The 20,906-nt window shown below is 30.5% G+C and overlaps 1 protein-coding gene across 2 annotated transcripts; it reads left to right on the forward strand.

Moving 5' to 3' along the window:
- The first annotated feature begins 1,741 nt into the window (after positions 1 to 1,741).
- On the forward strand, positions 1,742 to 20,089 carry LOC127738968 (programmed cell death protein 10-like). 2 transcript variants are annotated; one of them, XM_052250466.1, is made up of 10 exons: positions 1,742 to 1,807; positions 3,670 to 3,778; positions 7,234 to 7,287; positions 8,038 to 8,164; positions 8,888 to 8,911; positions 12,187 to 12,234; positions 12,996 to 13,122; positions 13,659 to 13,746; positions 14,550 to 14,635; positions 15,770 to 20,089. In XM_052250466.1, the coding sequence occupies exons 2-10, from the start codon at positions 3,701 to 3,703 to the stop codon at positions 15,858 to 15,860; spliced, it is 723 nt and encodes a 240-aa protein (XP_052106426.1). In that variant the 5' UTR covers positions 1,742 to 1,807; positions 3,670 to 3,700; the 3' UTR covers positions 15,861 to 20,089. The 2 variants fall into 2 exon arrangements, with proteins under 2 accessions (XP_052106426.1, XP_052106428.1); XM_052250468.1 differs by lacking the exon at positions 8,888 to 8,911.
- Positions 20,090 to 20,906: the final 817 nt, after the last annotated feature.

The raw sequence follows: 20,906 nt of genomic DNA on the forward strand, positions 1-20,906 counted from the left end.
AAAAACTAAGTCCATTTACCACTTAAAGACAGACAAATGAAAATTAATATTTTCAAAATTTTGCTCTGAATACTGTATTTTGGTCATAACTAAGTTTCTGTCCAAATTTCATCAAATTCCATGAGGTTTGACAAAGTTATTGATGACTGAAAAACTTTACCTCAGACTGTATCTACTTGTTAACATTAAAAAAAACTAAGTCCATTTATATATATCAGTAAAATACGGAAAAATGAAAATAAATATTTTCAAATTTTGCTCTCGATACTGTATTTTGGTCATTAACAAGCTTCTGTCCAACTTTCTTAAATTCCATGAAAGTTTGGTAAAGTTATTGGTGCCTGAAAAACTTGAACCATGCACAGACTGAAATTAAATGTTGACGCCGCCGACGCCGACGACGGAATCGAGGATCGCAATGTCTCGCTTTCGCGACTTAAATGTCGCAGGCTCGACAAATATAGAACATATTATTATATAGAAATAAGAAGATGTTGTATGAATGCCTTCAACACGGAGCCTTGGCTCACACCGAACGGCAAGCTATAAAGGGCCCCACAAATGACTAGTGTAAAACTATTCAAACAGGAAAACCAACGATCTAATCTATATAAAAAACGAGAAACGAGAAACACTTATGAACCACATCAACAAACGACAACCACTGAACATCAGGTTCCTGACTTAGGAAAGGTGCAAAGATTACATGTTAAATTCAGTGACCGTCAGTGTGTAAATAGAGATTTATTAATTGTAAAAAAAAAGACCAATAAATCGTGATGGTAGATTTATAAAATTGTTAAAGAATTTGAGCCGTCAGTCGTTTCTGCATCCAATTTGAGTTATACTACAGTACTGCAACTATATATACATGAAAGAAGTGTGAGCAAAACTTTGATGATACATTTAAAAGAATGTTGATTTCAAGCTGGGACTATTATAATAGTCTCTGTTTCAAGTCACAACTAGACAAAGCGATGCCCCCGCAATCCACTCTGAATTAACTGTATTATAACAAAGTCAATGTCTGGGAGACACAAATGATGCCCCCGCAGATGCAAAGTGTTTTTTTTTTTAATACAAAAAGTTGAGCATGGGAATACATAGGGGTATGGTTCACCCTAGGAGGAGTTATCCGGAAACGCTATGTATCTCTCAAAGTTCAACTATCTCCCAAAAGAGCAAATACTAATAAAAATCAAAATCCTGACCACATGCACACCTTCAATCATTATATACAAACGGCCAGCAAAGTGAAAACTTCTTAGCATTCAAACTGTAGGAGGAGTTATCCGGAAACGCTATGCACCTCTAAATACTCCAAAAAATGACAAAGTTCAACTATCTCCCAAAAGAGCAAATATTAATAAAAATCAAAACCCTAACCACATGCACACCTTCAATATATGTACAAACAGCCAGCAAAGTGAAAACTTCCTAGCATTCAAACTGTAGGTGGAGTTATCTGGAATAACTATATACCCATAACGGGACGGACGGACGGACGGACAGGGGTAAAACAATATGCCCCCAACTTTCAGTTGCGGGGGCATAAAAAAGCAAAGGCGTTTTGGAATGAACCCCCCTTTTTAATTTCATTTAATGTTTAACTATTTTTAGTTAATGTTCTTTGATAGTTTAACTTATGTTCACTTATTCAATTTGTTATTGCTCTTTTTCATACAATATTACAATAACAGACACGCGGGTAAAGGGAAGTAACGCCAGTTTGACTCTTCGATTAGGAGGTGTAAAACTTGAAACGATAAACACAATCCTTTTTCCATTCAGTTTCAGCAAGAACAAGGTATTTTCCCCCGAGAAAACATAACATGAATGAAATAACAGACAGTTTGTGTCTTTGAGTATGATATATGCAAATGATTGCTACAACTGCTTCATTCATCAAAGTACATCGGGTGTGGTCGCACAACAATCAACATGCACAAATAATTTACATTTCCTACATATTTTCCATAGGATCTAACAATTGTTTTCATTTACAGGTTGGGAAAAAACCATCATTTGACTCAAATTAAGGATAACCTATCAAATGAGGGACTAACACTGTAATGAGGTTTAAATTTTGAGCATTTAAGAAATAGTACTATGAATTTTGACTTACTACATGTACCAATAGGAAGCTGCGACCAAAGAACGTGTGTTAGTTATAAATCCTTGCTGGGACTTATACATTGAATCTTTTAGTCTCAGAAGGAAGTCAACATACATAAATTCCCCAAATCTGTAAATTTCTTTCATCTGTCAGACAAGTCTTCATTTCGTAAACAAAACGTTATAGACAATAAACGTATTTACACTTTTGGTATTTAGCTATATTTTGCCTCTGAATGACCTTAGATCTACTCCGAATCACCTTTTGACGTCAGACAACAATCACTTTTTAATTGTGACGTCAAATGTTTTGAATTATGATGTCAAAGTTTACGGGAACCTGTGTGATTTTACGTAATGGCGGACAAATTTGCATACAAGTGTAAATACGTCTATAGACAATATTTATCAGCACAAACACATTGGTTATGACATACAGTATAGTACAATTGAAATAATAAACTGACAATAATTAAATAAGAGTGACAGTGGTATTCACATGAAAAAGAAGACTACAAATATGTGTGTACAATGTATTGACAGATAAACAAGTATTAACTAAAAAAATTAAAAAATAAAAATTATGCAGATTTTCTCAATAAAAGACAATCATTGATATATTTTGTTTTTGATTTTTATAATGACTGGCAAACTGTTATTCAAAAGTGTGGTCATATGCCTCAGTGTTATAGCTGATTGCAATTTAATAAAATTGAAATTAAGATTAGTATTAATTTTTTGTATATAGGTATCCCTCAATTGTATATAGCATGGACAGACTGAGAAGAAATATTCATCTTCAATTTCTTGCATATTACAAGATAGGCAAATGCGTTGTTTTCTTTCAATATTAGTATAACGCCCCCCTTTCAATTGCTAGGGAATGGGCACTGAGTTTAAATTTACTGAAAACTGATCTGTTATATGAACAGACTTACCCAAAAAATGAAACGACCAGCCGGCATCGTAGTGCATTTGTAGATAGGATCTCTTTTACTGAGAATATTTCCCATAATGAATAAATTACTTGCATCAGTATTCTCCCCACTAAACTCATATAGCATCATGGTATACAAGGAATTTTAATACATGTACCGTCTTGTTTCAAGAAATTACAGCAACATATCCATTTGTAATTCATGTAGATGGCAGCACACCAAGCAATATAACACCACATGACCCTGATGCTAAATGTTCCTAGGGAGAACACTGTTAACTATATTGAAGAAAAAAAATACATGGTCTTAACCAATATTTTTATGAAGATTTTGAAAGATATTGTTTAGACATAAATGGATATAAGATTGTGAATAGGATCCAAAATCAAAAACAAGAGGAGCGAACACCTTAAAACTAAAACGTTAAAAATAAGGCTCAGCATATTAGTCAAGTTTTAAGCTGGTTCGTATTCATATCACAATAATATTGTCTTGAATATACATGAAACTTTTGCTTCTTTACATTAAGATCACTGAGATGAAGTAAAATGATCCATTTTATCCATCCATCCAACCATCATTTAACCTGTGTAAACAATCTAACTTTATTTTACAGGAAAATGACATGAGAAGTCACTAAATGAGAAATGACTATGGGGGAAAACAACAAAGCTATGTATGGGAAGATGATCTTGGATGTGGTCATTGGTCCTTTATTAGAAAGTGTAAGTATTCAATAAATTCTCACAGTTTGGGAAAGCTTTATGAAATGAATAAGAAAGTCAGTAAACTTAAATAAGATGGCAACCAACATGGCTTACCACAGGGTGACTGAAATGTATAAGTATGCTTTAGAGTAAACAAATTGATTGTTTTGTGGTTTTGTAAATCATAGTCTCTTTTCAAAATTTGTTTTCGCTTGTGAAATATATTGAAATTTTATAGGTATTCTGCTATACTGGTAGATTATGTTTCTAAAAGTGCTATTTTCCATTCATTTATAGTAAAAATAATTATAACACCAAAAAAGTTAATGCATTTTGTAATATTTTGCTTTCCAAAAATGTATCTTTCATTGTGAATAGCTTGCATGACTAGGCACATTTGTATTCACTGATGAAACGGGTTATCATCAGCCAGCTTTGATGTCCAGAAAATGATTATTACAATAAGGCGCATGTATGAATCTATACTATTAAATGAGAAGACCTCATTTTGTGTGTCGCTTCTCTTCCTTCCACAATAAATTAATCATCATGCCTCTGTGTCCTATAAATACCATGCATAGTCGCATTTGTCATCCTCGCTTATGATTATTCAGTTTGGGTTATTTTGGGAGGAAAATGAAAATAAAGGTGTCCAGATATTGTTTCCGTCATCGGACAGACTTTTAAGTCATAGACAAGATTTCCTATAGGGAAAACGGTACTATTTATTCTGTCATAGGCGAAAATACTAACATTTTCTAAATTTACCACTTTTTATAATAAAAACCTGGATAAAGCAGTTATGTGTGGTGTTAGTACTTTATTATTCTGTTTTAAAAATTGAAGCCAAATAGTATCATGACCAACTGCCAACGGAGCTTGTTTATGTTATCCATGCCCACCGTCATTTTACACCAAATTTATGAAATTTTGGAAGTCTTTTCGAATAATTCTCTAGAAAATATTTCAATGGGTTTCAAAATTTATATTGTAAATATACACACTGCAGTTATTTATAGATTAATAAAAAAATATATTGTACCCTTACATCCAATCACAGCGCTCCTAAGTTGACTTCCTTCACCAGCCTTGGGTACACAAAAGGCTAACCTAATGCTAGGAAAATGTAATAGAACCATTTTCCCTATACTGTGACATAAAGATTTCTTATTACACCATTAATGCAATACTGGGTTATTTTGAAAACCTTGGCTATAATAAAAACTTTGGTATGCCCCCATTACTTATAGAAACATGGATCATTTTATGTCCCCAACCCTACATGCTGGTTTACCTCTTTCTGTACTTCTTTCAGATAAGGCTTAATAAACAACCTGTATCCAATCATATCTCATCTTATTTAAAAGAATAACAAACAGTTCCATTTAAACAGATAAAAATGACAGTTCCATTCAATTTGTATTCATTTTATCCAAAATTTACAACATAAGCACAAATTCAAGATTTTTCATACAAATCTCCATTCCATGCTTTAGTATATGCCATATTGTGGTTCAAAATTTCAGAGATTGTTATAAAATCCCTTATTCTGTCTTGAGATGATAAAAACAAAGATATTAGACACTTAAAACATTAAATATGCAAAATACTCAGCTGTAAAGTTGCCTTTGTTGCCCGTATTAATCTATGAATAGGATGAATTATGTCCCTTGGGAGTATTCATTTCCAACAAAAGTCCTTTCAAACAGAAGAAAATGAAAAATTATATATGCTTGATATAATAAAAGATAGAAACTACAAAATGAAGCACTATTGAAATGTTTGCTGCATGAATTGCCAAGAATGTGAACAATTCTATACACAGGAGAGTATAAATTCTATCTAAATTTAGGCCTCAAGTGGGCCTCTTTTTTCTTAGATGGACAATTTTAACACTGAAAATGCTTCTAGTATGACCAAATATTGCCTTACTCCATAAGCAGTACAAACTTAACCAGACAATTTCCCATTTAAATAGATTATGTCTTGAGAAATACCCAAGTTATACATTTAGGGAGTTACACAGCAAAAAAGGCATATATGTCAGTTAAAAATATTTGTCGCGACTTGAATTTTGGTGTTTCCAATTGAATTAATCATTGCAAAAGGTGAAAACAAATACAAAAGAACTTTAGTTTGGTGCATTTAATACAATATAGTTAATATTGAAATCCTAGAATAAAGTTTTATATCAGTACCCATCAATTTGACTTATTATGATGACTCAGCACTTTTCTCAACACAGTATTGGTCTCAGTGAAAAATTTCTATTCTTTGTGATAAAAATCAAATGTACTCATCAAAAGCTTCAATTTAGTATAATCTAACTGAAGTCTGATTGATTTTGATTTCTCTTGCTATCTTCAGTATAGGGAAAACGGTACTATTTATTCTGTCATAGGCGACAATACTAACATTTTCTAAATTTACCACTTTTTATAATAAAAACCTGGATAAAACAGTTATGTGTGGTGTTAGTACTTTATTATTCTGTTTTAAAAATTGAAGCCAAATAGTATCATGATCAACTGCCAACGGAGCTTGTTTATGTTATCCATGCCCGCCGTCATTTTACACCAAATTTATGAAATTTTGGAAGTCTTTTCGAATAATTCTCTAGAAAATATTTCAATGGGTTTCAAAATTGATATTGTAAATTTACACACTGCAGTTATTTATAGATAAATAAAAAAATATATTGTACCCTTACATCCAATCACAGCGCTCCTAAGTTGACTTCCTTCACCAGCCTTGGGTACACAAAAGGCCAACCTAATGCTGGGAAAATGTAATACATGTAGTACCGTTTTCCCTTTAGGTTAGGACTGTTTTAAAATTACACATAATTTTCATAAGTACTTGGGAACAGGACAATTATTTTCGCGTTTTTCTGTATACTATGATCATACATATACTATAGATAAAGTGTATTTGCTATTTACTATCAATTCAAATATAATATATCAGTGACCGCCGTGGATAGTAAACTTGGAATTGATAGTAAATAGCAAGTACACTTTATTTATAGTATATGTATGTTCATAGTATACAGAAAAACAGAAAACAAAAAATAACGGACTTTGGGGAAAAAAGGGGAAGGGCTAAAAAAAATTGTCCTGTCACCAAGTACCTATGACTTTTGATACGTTTCCTGAAATTCTCCAGTCATAAAATCGTTTACAAAAATTCATCCTACAACAGTTTACATACTTTCGACCACGCTCTAAATGCCCGCGATTTCGCGGGTGTGTTCTAGTAAGTTTAATAACAGAACTTTTATTATGTCGAGCTAATAATATTAATTATATTTAGTTTGTTTGAAGATGTATAATGAAAGGTTATTTTGACCTATCACAATTCCAATTGTTTGGTGACAGGTAAAAAAAATAATTTTAATTTTGCTTTCCATATAATTTAATTCTGTTTGTATCTTGGAACATCTAATTTGCTTTATTTTGCTTTGTGTATTTTAGTTAGAAAAGAAAGACAAATCATCAGCACAGACATTACGAGCTTCTTTTTCAAAGGTAATTTTATAAATTGAAACTTGTCCACACTGAATTTTGAATTGGTCAAAGATCTGTGTAAAAAAAACTTCATTCAGTAGTTACAAATTCATTCTGTCTAAATTCAACAAAATGTCCAGTTCCTTCGGGACAGATTATATGTCAATAATATGTGAAAATATGTAAATTTTGTCATTATTTTTAGAAAAATCAAATTTTATGCTATCTTTTGACCATAACATTTCAGCTAATACCCTTAATAATTAGAATTCCTTCTAGTTTTAAATTTGCACAATCATATCAGTTATCTTTAGACAAAAATTAACTCAATTTGTAATGCTTCAATTTAAGGCCAGAAATGGCACTTAGCATATCTCCTTATCATTAAATTATATGAAATATGGAATAATATTTAACAAGTGACCAAACATTACATTAATTATCAGTGTTGTTCTGTCAAGAGTTGAATATTTTTTGATATTATAATCCTTGGATTAGTTATTTTTATTTCAATGGCCATGGACTATTAAATGAAAATAAAGAAGAAAATGAAAGGAACTATATATTTTTTCTACACATTCTCAATTGTTTTGATGCAACGTTTTGACAACATCTATTGTTGTATGAGGTCAGAGGAGTGAAATTATCAGATTTATTTCACATGTGAAATTATCGGTTTTTATTTCACTTGGAAATCATGGTAATTTATTGGAACTAAATGATCTAATGATTAATAATTTCATAACAAAAAAATCTCGCACATGATTATAGGTTGACACAACTGTGCCTGGATTTGTCCATGATTTCTTGAGGGGTATCCTGAAGAAAGCAGACATCCAAGACCACTTTGATATATGTGAAACGCTGCTAAGATTAGGTGATGCACAAGGATATGATGGTATGTATGTGACCTGTGAAAAATTTTAAGATAGTAGGATTTCCCCTGTTGGTTTTCCTTACAAAGTTTTTGTGCTGACTTATTTTTGTATGATTCTGAAATTTCATTATCCCACTGTTATTGTTTATTTTTTATACAGTTTACTCAAATTCAATTCAAGGCCATTTCCTTTATTTGGCTGTAGAAATGCTAGTTGGAAGCCATGCAAGTTAAATTCTTCTTCTGTCTTATTGTTCTAAAGATAAGAGTCTCTATGGTTCACTAAACAGATCTTCATGGTTCACTGAACATGGAAATATGATAGAATGAAATCAATACACCAAAGGTTAATACTTGAAACTTAGTACACATAATCATTATGAATTTAACTTTTTAAGTTATATGCCAAATTAAGGTTTTGACCCTCATTTCACAGTTAAATAAACATAAGAATGGGATTGTGTGAAATCAGAACAATCCCAGGTTAAAGTTTGGGTTATGATAGTTAACTATCAAGCGGAGAACACATCAATTTAAAACTAAGTACAAATATTCATTTATATGTTTACATTTTAAATTACATATCAAATTAAGATTTTGACCCAATTTTACTACTCTATAAACATGAAGAGAAAATGTGATTTTATGAAGCCAGTACATCTCTGTGGACATATATTCTTGTGAAAAATAAAGAAACAGGTTTTTTTTGTGTGTGTGTTTTTAATGTCTTTTATATTTAAACAGAAATATCAAACGACGAATTGACAGGTACATTTTAGTGCTTTCTGAGAATTCATTTCAACTTGCACACATATCAGCATCTGCCAAACAATTATATAATCCACTCCAAATGAAAAATGTTTAAATTTTTCATATACTTTTTTAATCCTACTAAAATGTGCCTCACACATGTGCAGGTATGAATAACACTTGAAATAGATATTTATGAATAAAGCAGAGTACTAGGATATCTTACTTATCGATGCAGCTTGTTGTTGAAAAAGGCAAAGAAGACATACTTTATTTGTTCTTTTAAATTTAAGTGAAAATGTATTCACAATAGATAAGAAAGGATATTGGGCATTCATCCATGACACAAAATCAATATGTGCACAGCAAAAATGCAAAGGAACAGTTCTTTTATTGCTGTTCTTTATCTCAAATCACAGTGAGTCCTTCAACACGGAACAAAAACTCTAACCTGTGCAGTAGAGTACAGTAAAACCTGCTATACAGGTCACAAAAGCATAAGGAGACAATTCTAATTACATTTCTAATCTTAATTCAAAGCTCTCTTATAAGGCCAGTTTTCTCTGGTCCAGAGGATGACCTTTATATGTTGATTTAAACAACCATTGTTAATGTTTATGAAAGATATTTAATAGATTATACTATTGAGATATTCTATAGAGATGTGAGGTAGCAACTTAACCTTCATAAAAAAAATTTTTCTGTTACTTCTTCCTTTTAACTTGTTTTTAAACATATCTAATACTTCATGTAGTTGGTTGGTATTGTTTATGCTTAAAGACTCTCCTTAATGTCAAGTTACAGTAAATGGGCTACTTCACAGATTTTGGTAAAATTTTGCATACATCTTTAGCTCATTGACCTAAAACTGAAAATCGAAAAAGTTCATTTATCTCTTTAATTTTCTGAAATATTTCAAAATGGGTGAATATTTATATAGAAAGCACAAAATTAAGTCGAAAAATATTCTTAAATCAAAATCATCAAATCTTGAATTTCAAGTACATAGATTTTTCTTAAAAAACCGTATGTTGTTGGTACATAAATTTCCATTTTCATGATGTAAAATAATAATGGGGTAAACGACTTAATAATGCATTATTTTTATTATGCCCCCGCCGTAGCGGAGGGGGTTAAGTGTTACCCGTCCGTCCTGTCCGTACGTCCCCAAAATTGGTTTCCGTTCTCTAACCAAATGTTATGAAACTTATACACAATGCTTATGACCACAAAACACAGATCAAGTTTGAAATTGGGTGGCGTAACTTTTACTGTTCATGAGTTATGCCCCTTTATAAACATAAAAATTGCTGAATTCTTTGTTTCCGTTCTCTAACTTTAGTTTGCCTCAACCAGATGTTATGAAACTTATACACAATGCTTATTACCACAACACACAGATCAAGTGTGAAATTGGGTGGCGTCACTTTTACTGTTCTTGAGTTATGCATGCCCCTTTATAAAGGAAAAATTGCTAAATCTGTCGATTCCGTTCTCTAACTTTATTTTTCCTCAACCAAATGTAATGAAACTTATGCTTATAATCACAAATTGGGTGGCGTCACTTTTACCGTTCATGAGTTATGCCCCTTTATGAACATAAAAATTGCTGAATTTTTCATTTCCGTTCTCTAACTTTAGTTTGCCTCAACCAAATGTTATGAAACTTATGCTTATAATCACAAAACGGTCTTAACTACATGAATCCTGCATCTGTATGTGGAAGTTGACTCATGCATATTTGCAAGCAGGGGCATCTGTGGCCCATAGACACATTCTCCATTTATTTCGAGTTTCAGTTGTATTTCAACGAGTCAAAGTTGTATGCAAAATTTTACCAAAAGCTGTGACATAGCCTTTTTACTGTTCCTTGACCTTAAATAAATTTTAAACTCAATAAAGACATGATGGATGTGATAGCTTTTTCTCCTTTAAAGTAGGAATGAAACTGTAACTTAATTTCAATAACTTAAACACCAGTTTGCTTAATTCTGTCATATTTTCTGATTTTGTTCTGTTGAAGATAATAAATCTGTCAAATGTATGTTTTGCTTTTGTGCTCAAATGTTATATGCTTTGTTTGTTTATTTATCACACTAGAAAATATCACATGGCCTTGTGGTTGTTATTTGTACTAATCAAATAAAATTGATGGTAAAATGTTACTTCTGATGTATTGAAAATAATTCTATGACTTTTCAGTGAAATAATCTTACTGTTGTGTAGAAGCTGTTACAGATACATTACATGTATTAGAAAAGGCTAAAATCTATTTTTTTTGTAATGTATCCCCCTTTAAAATTTGTTGAATCAAGATTGCCTTGGTTGAATCAAACACTAACTCAGGTAAAAGAAAATTCAGACAATTTCAATGCAGATTTTTATACCCTAAGAAACAAAGTTTGGGGGAGGGGGTATATAGGAATCACCATGGTCGTCTTTCTGTCTGTCCATCCATTCAACTGTCTGTTCGTCCCTTCCGCTCATAACTTTTATACCATTAAACTTAGGATAATCAAACTTAGTATGCAGTTGCATCATGGGATGGTGATGTGTCACATACTAAATTCATGTCACTTTGACCTTGACTTTGACCTTTGACCACTATGATAGTAAAACCTATCCAATTTGTGTCCGGCTCACAACTTTTTTTCTTTAAAACTTAGGTTAACAGAACTTGGTATGCAGTTGTAATTTCTGAATTTACAGTATACAAATCTCAGACTTTGTTCCTGGGTCAATATAATTCTTTAAGATTGACCTATCAGTAACCATGTGTTAACCTAACACAGAGGCAATGCTTGTATAAAATGAACGACTGAAAACCAAAAATCTCAAAATTTCATTGCCTCAATACTGAATTTCACAGCAACAACTAGAATGCAAGTATGGTAGTAATAGTCCAGCTATGCGGACAGCTCTAGTTTAAAATTGACTCAAAAACATTTCTCCAATTTCTGAGTAGGTAGAAATTTGAGTCAAAATATTTACTGTAGGAAACCCTAAAACCTTATCTTCCATCTATTGGGAGGGTCTTTATAATTTAAAAATTGAAATAGTATATTGTAAGAATTTTGTAGATATTCAAAAGTTATGTCTGGCTTAAACAAGGAACAATTGTACTTTGAACATTTTCAATAAGCTTTGGTGATTGAAGACCTATTAAGTATTATCAAAATCAGAACATGTATTATGCATTATGGGAAAACAAAAAGATAATGTAGACATAATTAGTTCTTTTAATGTGTTTTTTCCTATATTTAAATAGATTTTTGTATTCTTCGTCTTTATAGCATCCAAAACCACACCAAGCGGCGCTGCTATGCATCCATCCAGTAAAGGTGAGAATATTTACATTACTGTAAATCAACTTATTTTCGTGGATACTTTATTTCGCGTTTAGCCCTTTCTAGTCCACTTCGCAACGATTAAATTTCACGATTTTCTAATTTACTAGATGTAGTTAGAAAAGGAAAGATCCAAGGTTTACATATTTGCGACGATTTATGTTCGTGTTATTTTTCTACTCTCGAAAATAAATTGCTCACAAAAATTAGTTGGTTTACAGTATTTCTTAAGTTTACAATCAACTAAAGTTTAATTGGTCAGTTTGTTGTTTTGTTCATGTTGTTATGTAGTTAATAATAAACGAATTGCTTTGTTGCAATTATGTAAATTGATACAGCATTTTTCCATTATTTGTAATATAGTCTCTGTTGCCAAATGCACTAGATTGTAGATGTAAATTTTAAAGACCATATAGCAGCCTATCATTACAATAGTGGTTTAAGTCTCAATCAGATCACTACAAAATTACCTAGAGAACTGATACACTTGTATGTGATAGAGTTTGTCAGTTATATTTCAAAAGTTGGTAGGGTTTTTTCAGGTGCACTTCAGTTTTCCCCATAGGTGAAGGTGGCAATAATTGACATAATGGAAAGTTGCAAACTATTACAAGGGCTGTGTCAACCTTTGTGAGAGCTTTTTTTGTAGTCTGATTACTAATATTGTAGATTAATTTGAGAGGATGTATCTACACATAATATTCATATCACAATGCACTATTTAGTTTTGATTATCAATTATTTTTTTTATTCAGAACTAAGATTGCTCAGACCAGAACCATCATTCCAAGAACTAAACAGATGTGCCACAAACCTTAAAACCATATTAAGTCGCATTCCAATTCAAATTGATGACCGAAAACAATTCCTAGAGACTATAAAGTAAGTATTAATGATATAAATATTTTATAGTGATTTTCTACTTAAAATATAGGATGGGAGATATTTTTTACATGTTTCATCATATGTGGAAATATTACATCGAGTAGAATTAAAAAAAAACACATATCATACAGAACTATATGTATTGGTAATGCCTCATTAAAAAAAATGTCATATCTTCAGCGGATTGCAATTTCGAGAATTCTTTGATTTTGTTTACTGCCAGCACTTCTTCATATAGAAGGCAATTATTTTCAAACCCACATTTCATTTCAAGAAGACAGAACTCATTGATGTTTTATCTCAACTTGAAATAAAAAAATGAACACTTATCATCTTATAAAAATTGTCCTGTCTTTAGAAGAGGTGTTTATCAGTGCCTTTTTATGAAGTAAAGAATAAAACAGACTATTATTCAGATTGAAACTATGAGACATTTTTGATGTCTCTTCTAGATTATAATTTGAAAATGGAGAAGAAGAAAATTGAATATATAATCATACAATGTGGCAAATTTCTATTTTTTTTTTTTCCAGAGAAATTGCAGGTTCCATAAAACATTTATTAGATGCCTTCAATAAAGTAATAGCTGAAATACCTGGTGGTGATAATGGAAGTAAACAGGTATATATTTATAATTAAATCAATAGTCTTCTTAGAGTTTTGCAGAGATGTAATGTTGTGCTGATCCTTACATGGTATCAGCAGTCAATATCTTCATGAAAACTAATGAACCGATTTCAGTAAAATTTACATGTATTTTGTGTCTTGTTTAGCATACACTACAAGATAATATTTAAAGGATTAATGGTATAAAAAAGCAGGATTTTTTTAGTTGATTGTTGTTTATCTATTGTCAGTGGCAAATATTTGTATTTAACTAAACCAAAGAATGAATTTGTAAGGTAGGTTTTGAGTGATTGGGCAATTTGTTTGTCACTGTAAAAAAAGTTTATGTCAAGTATGATGAGGAATGTTGTCTTGCAACAGATCACCAAAGGGCCTTTTGAGTTGTAATAAGGGTTCTTTAACATGGAGACAGGGTTGCATATATAATCATGGTACATTGACATCAGATTTTAATGTTCCATTCAACTGATATTGGATTGATTTTAGCCAAAAGTACATCATGCTTTTATTGTGCGATAGCTTACAGCTGTCACCATTCATGTATTTTAATATCCAGGGTTTTAAAGACTGATTTAAATTGCTGCTTTCATTTTGCATTTAGATTGTGACTCTACTAGTTTTCTTATACCTAGTTGGTATCCATGAGTTACAACAAAACTTTTGTTTGTTGGTAAAAACCTGTGTAGAAGGGTTTGAATTCCAGAAAAAAAAGTAATACTTTTGATTGGAGTACCAAAGGTAATTTGATGCAGGAACTTTTTCATGTTTATTATCTATATTTTACTTCCTTCTTTTAGATTTTAGAAGATAGGAAAAAAGAATTTGTACGATATTCTAAGAAGTTTAGCAATATGCTAAAGGCCTTCTTCAGAGATGGCAGCCAGTAAGTAACCCTATATAACGTTATTGTTAATATGCAGATGTGGTATGATTGCCAATGAGACAACCTTCAGCAAGATACAAGGATGTAAACAACTATTCTAATGCAACATCGTTTGTAACGTTCATTTTGATTGGATAACGTCACCAATATTCATGGCATCAATTCACAATTGATGCTATGAAAACATACGCGCAAGCGCAGACGACGTATGACAGATTTTAAATGTATGCTTTGTTTTCTGTCAGTTTCATTAGAATGGAGATAACAATACTGGATTTTAAAGCTCCGACGGCATAGATTGGTGATTTGATGATCGCAAATACCCGTTTACTGGCTCCTTTTATGCATCGCCAGTAAACTTAATTTGCGACCATCAAATCACCAATTGATGTCGTCGGACCTTAAAATACAATACAGTTATCTCCTAATAGGTCACAGTTTACTTTTAGCATTTCATCTGCTTCCTTTATTTTTGCTTCAGCTTTATATTTTATTGAACGTTTTAAAATATTTCTTGCAAAGTGCATAGAATTTTTAGTGAGAAATTTAATTCTCTGAACCTTATTTTTGTGGAATGAAGATGAGAGTCTAAACATTATTTTTACGTGTCCTTCAACAACGGTTTCTGATTTAAATAAGCTACCAGAAGCAAGCAACAATCTATTGAAAGCAAAAAAAAAAATCATACAATAAAAGTAAATGAACCATTTGTAATAATTTCGATAAGACTGACTGAGGAAAAATTATTTATATAGGTTTAATATAGTCACAGAATTTGCTTCATAATTCTTATTATGCTTCAGGAATTATTGCGATGTTTTTATTATTGCGGAAAATGTGACAGGGTCATAATTGCAATAATTAAAACTCGCATTTTGAATTTTTTTATATGAATTAAACAGGATTTTTCTCAATATCGCAAAAATTAAAATTGCATTTTAGTCTTAAAATGTCAAAATCGCAATAATAAATGCACGGCAATAATTTCTGAATTTACCGTATTTGTTTAAATTTTTTTCCCATGATCTGTTTTTGTTGAACATTAAGTATAAAACCATTTCAAGCAATAATTAAGTTGTGTACAAAATTCTGTTCGATATTTACATGCATATAATGGAATTTTCTGTCTTTCAGAAGACAGAGTGTATTTCTGAGTGCTAATTACTTGATCTTCCAGACCAATGTCATTTTAAGAACTGTGAAACAAGAAACAGAGAGAGAATGAATCTCAAACCAAACAAGCATCAGCTAGATGTCTGTTGTATAAACATTTATTATGATTTATTTTAGCAAAACCTTTCTTTCATTTGTGTGAGGGAATTATTTAATAGTAGGCTACGAACATATAAACAACTGGAAAATGTTTGTGGCAGTTTTATTTTCCACCATTTTCATAGCAAATCAAATTGAATTAAATTATTAAAATTTTAACATATTTGAGATATTATACATGTATAAATGTGTAAAAGGCTACAAAAATTAATTTTATGTGACAACTCTTAATTATTTAACATTTTCAAACAAGTGCTTTTACAGTTCAAATGTGTCAATTATGTTAAATTGTTGGAAGAACAAAATAATTGAACAAAAATTGGACCCAACAACCCTACTTTTTTTTAGCATGTTATTTATTGGGAAAGTAGATACTATTGTTTATTTAGAATACATTTACAAATTTTGTAAAAATCGCCATTTAGTGCTTGATTACTATAGAAAATTTTTTTTTTTGTCTATAAAACTTAAACACCACCCGACTTAAGGGGAAGCTAATACTATCGTGATCAGCTTCAAAATTTTAGAATAGAAGATAAATGTTTGCCTTTAGAATTTATATTTGACAAATGGTTTATTGATTAATTAAAAAAGAGAAACATATAGATTTTAGTTTGTAATGAACCTGACAATAGTTTTTGTCATCTTCCTTCACCAAAAGCTTATAGGTTTTGCATGATAAAAATACACTTAGTGTATTAAGAAGTTTTAGATATTAGGCCAAGTGAAATAATAATCATACATTTGGTTTCTTACTGAAATAAATTTAAGGTGATAGATTTAAAAAATAAGATCTTGTATAATTTTATTTTACATCTAATTAATAGGACTTCATTGTCAGCTAAACTATGCATGTTAAAAATGTTTTTAAAAAATTCTTCATAAGAGGGATAAAAAGAATTTTAGTTAGGATAGGGAATTGTATCTATTAATTTATTTGGCCTAAGATGAAATACCTCACTTGTTTGAAGGTCCCTTATTTGGTTATAAAAATGAAATTGGGACACTGAGATTAATGCTTTTGCCCATGCTTATACAGGAGATGATATGATAAGGCCACTTTTGGACCCCTTGACTAGAATAAAAAATTCAATGTATTATAAATCATTGAATTACTTTTTCAAATATTAAATAGAAATATGTCTCAGGTATCAGTAATAAAATGTATTTGAATTTTTAATTGCACAACATTTTTTAAGGTCTTGAACTTCTTGCATTTATAGATGAACTGCAAATACCTGTCGAAATAGCCTCATTTTCAGATCTTATTCATTTGAGATAAAAGTAAGAATCTTACCCGAAAAGATAATTAACCCAAGGTGTCTTGTGTAAAGCTGTTGATGTAAGTTAATTACTTAGTAAAATGACAATTTTTAGTCAAATACTGATGTCACAGATGACATTTCTGCACTCAAAGGACCAGACTATATTATCCCATACATTTACCAATAAAATATGCATACTTTTTTTTAAGAGATTGAAGTATCTAATTTTGCAAATTCAAATGGAAAATAATGGCTCTTATCATACCTTCTCCTTCCTTTTAAATGTAAACAATAGTCATAATGTTCTTGCCTAGAATAGATTAAGCATGCTTGAAGCATAAATCTTTTCATATAAAATATTTATATAGACATAATTTATGATTGTTTTACTATATCTCTAGTAACAGACAAGCTGCTGGAAGAAAAGAATCCTTTAGTATTTATCCGGTATTTGTCATAACTGAAATAAATTTTCTGAAGTTGAGATGTTTTTTTACAATATCCAATTATTAAAATTTTGAATAGTCCCAGATATCTTCGAACTAACTTTGTAAATAGATCTTTCTCAGCTTTCTTATACTCTTAACTGTAACAGCTGTTTTTTTAATAGAAATATCATATATTTGGAAAGAATAATAAACCAGATTTTCTTTAAAACTGTAGTTCGGGCACTCTGAAGTAATTCTAGACATTGGCTTTTCCACCAGCAAACAAATTTTGCAACTAAATATATTTAAAAGCAGATAGAATAGGGGAAATGCACCACTGTATTGCTGCATATAGTATATAAAGAAAACTTGTACATGCTGAAATAGGATTTTGTTTAAATTGAAGACTTGAATCAAATAAAATTTGTTGAGGACCCTAACAGGAAGGTAGTATTACATACAACCAGATCAGAAGTTCATACATGTTTTCTATGGACCAAAGGCTGGTTGTAAGTGATAAAGGCCTTTTTGAAGTATTTCCAAAGAGAACACCATAGCCTTTCTTGTACTTGTATTTTTTTTGTATTTTATTATATTGGATAGACAAAATTTCATACTGTGTGAACTAAATAATGGATTGGTCTCTTTTTTAAATAGCTATGGTCTTGCCAAAGTTTATTTTTGGGCAGAATAAAAAACCTTTGGCTTCTCAGGTCCTCCCTCATCTACTCAATATCTACCTCATTAACAATTTTTATCTTTTGACAAAAAATCAAGAGTCCAAGAACTATTAATTTCTATAAATATCAGATATTCTGATATAATATTTGGTGAAAAGTATCTCCCTGCTTCTGACATGAAATTTTGAAAACTTGAGAAGCTGTCAATGGATTTATTGATTGTGGCCTTATTAAATTTAGGTTTGTTTTTGCTGATATTGAAGACTTTATATTCTGATCGTGCTAATAATGAGTCCTAATCTCTATTGGTGAACATTCCATCATGATACAAATGGCAAATTTATGTTATTTATTTTTCTCTTTAAGATTCACATTGTATTAAATATGTATTTAACACTACTTGTCCCATTTGATATGTGTAATTTTGTCTCAGTTTTGTCTGTTTTTTTTTGTGTATTTTTGAAGTAACTATGGTTTATTATTCCATAATTTTATCAATTGAGAGTTGTCTCCCATCTCAAATATTTTTCCAAGATCTGTTTCTCTTTTGGGGTTAGTATTTCATGTTTATAGTGGGATAATTGGTTACTATGGCAAAAGAACAAATTTAAGATAAAGTTAGAAATAGTAATAGAGATTATTACATCATAAAATTAAAGATATGAAAACATCAGTAGACTTTGAAATATAATGAAAAAAAAAATCAATGTGAAAACAAAAATAAATTATCCTATTGATTTTATTCAAGTTTGATAGAAAATATTTGACCAAAATAGAAGCATTTTACACTTAAGTTACTCTAAAAGGGAATGTAAAGGCTAATTTTCATTTCATTTGATTTAGAATTGTTTTTAGTGTTTTTGAGTTTCCAACATGACATGGCAATTTTAAAGTAAAAAAGGAATGATTTGAATAACTATACAGTTAATTTTTTTTATGTTAACCAGTTTGTTTCTTTAATAGGTGCCAGTATACTGTATACACAGTTCTTTTATTGTTTTGATGTGTTTATTATTTAACTGATAACTAATTTAATTGTTTCTTAATACACTTCTATAATTTACAAAGTTTTTGTCTTGAGGTGTAAGATATAAAGAATGAAACTTTTGTAAAATTTGTGTATTTAATATTTTGTATGTGATTGTTAATTTGATTATCACAGTTTTTGCTTGGATAATGTGACAATGTACATATTTTATTTTATTAAATAAGTCAAAAAGCATAAGGTCTCCATTCAGATATGTTTTTCAATGAGCCTGCAACATTTTGTTGTGGAAGCGACATAATTCCGTCAGCATGGTTAACTTTTATGTTAATTCTGTAATTTTTTGTTTTTTTTCTGAATTTTACTGAAAAATGGTCTTTGGCAGCCAACATTACACTTTGATAGTGACATACTCATATAAGACACAAGGTTCTAAGGAACCCTTTACAATTTTTTCTTTTCATGCTGAAAAATTAGACTTGAATATTTGAATTCATGGAGAACATGTGTGATGATGTGACTGGCTTTCTCAGGTATTGTGGAGAATAGATTGACATATTCCTTTTATAAACTTCAACAGTAATTATTAAGTTAAATTAATTTTTTGAGACCAGTGTATATGTTCAGTCTAACACTTCTAAACAGAAATAACTATAAATGCGTGATTGCACTCTCTCTATAATTATAAAGAATTTTTTTTTACTGTTATATCAGTATTTCTATGGACTTGCTATTATTTTCATAATTACTATGTATTTTATGTTTTATTTTATTGTATCATATATTCAGATCTGAGACATGTATAAAATCATTAGAAGCTACAATATGTTGTTTCTTTTCTGATTAACAACTTATATCTCATATATTGGTTCTAATAGCCAGCATCTACTAGTCAATTCTAAGTGATGAAGATTTCACAGTCAGTAGGATATGGGCATTACCTTATTGCTTTAAACTCTTTAGCTTACCTTCTACTTTGGCACTACAGTGAAAATTTTTAAAAGTATTTGTAATAGAGCAGTTTTTCTGACTTTTATTAAATTTTGTTAGCATTTAGATATCGTTTAATTGCATCTGAATATTGCAAAACTGGTATATGAAGCATTTTTACTTACAGAGGTACAATATTGGTCGCTTTTTATGTTTATTCTTTACGTTTAGAAATCTACATTACACATTTTTAATTGATTGAAATTTTGGAAGTATAAATGTTGCACATTTCATTTTTATTATATGCCCGTTTGCTGGACTTATTATGGTATACCGCTGTCCATCCGTCTGTCCGTCATCAACATGTCCGACAATAACTCAAAAACGCTTTAACCAATTTGCATGAAACTTTGGTGAATTGTTTATATCTATTGACGTGAGCTCCCTTTCGTTTTTTATAAATTTTTCATTTTACATTTCCGAGTTATGGGGTTTTATTTATTAAAAAAGGGGGATTTTCCAGTTTTCTGACAATAACTTAAAAACACTTTCACCAATTTGCAAGAAACTTTGGTGAATTGTTTATATCTATTGACATGAGCTCCCTTTAGATTTTTATAAATTTTAGATTTTATGTTTCAAGTTATGGGGTTTTATTCATTAAAAAAAAGGGGGATTTTCCAGTTTTCGGACAATAACTGAAAAATGCTT

This window comes from Mytilus californianus, unplaced genomic scaffold (genome assembly GCF_021869535.1).
Source record: "Mytilus californianus isolate M0D057914Y unplaced genomic scaffold, xbMytCali1.0.p SCAF_4, whole genome shotgun sequence".
In the NCBI taxonomy this organism is placed as follows: Eukaryota; Metazoa; Mollusca; class Bivalvia; order Mytilida; family Mytilidae; genus Mytilus; species Mytilus californianus.

Bases quoted from the DNA above. Each gene is read 5' to 3' on its own strand.
- LOC127738968 (XM_052250466.1), top strand. From the start codon at position 3,701: ATGACTATGGGGGAAAACAACAAAGCTATGTATGGGAAGATGATCTTG. The intron at 8,165-8,887 runs GTATGTATGTGA...ATATTTAAACAG, and splicing joins TGATGCACAAGGATATGATG to AAATATCAAACGACGAATTG. The intron at 12,235-12,995 runs GTGAGAATATTT...TTTTTTATTCAG, and splicing joins TATGCATCCATCCAGTAAAG to AACTAAGATTGCTCAGACCA.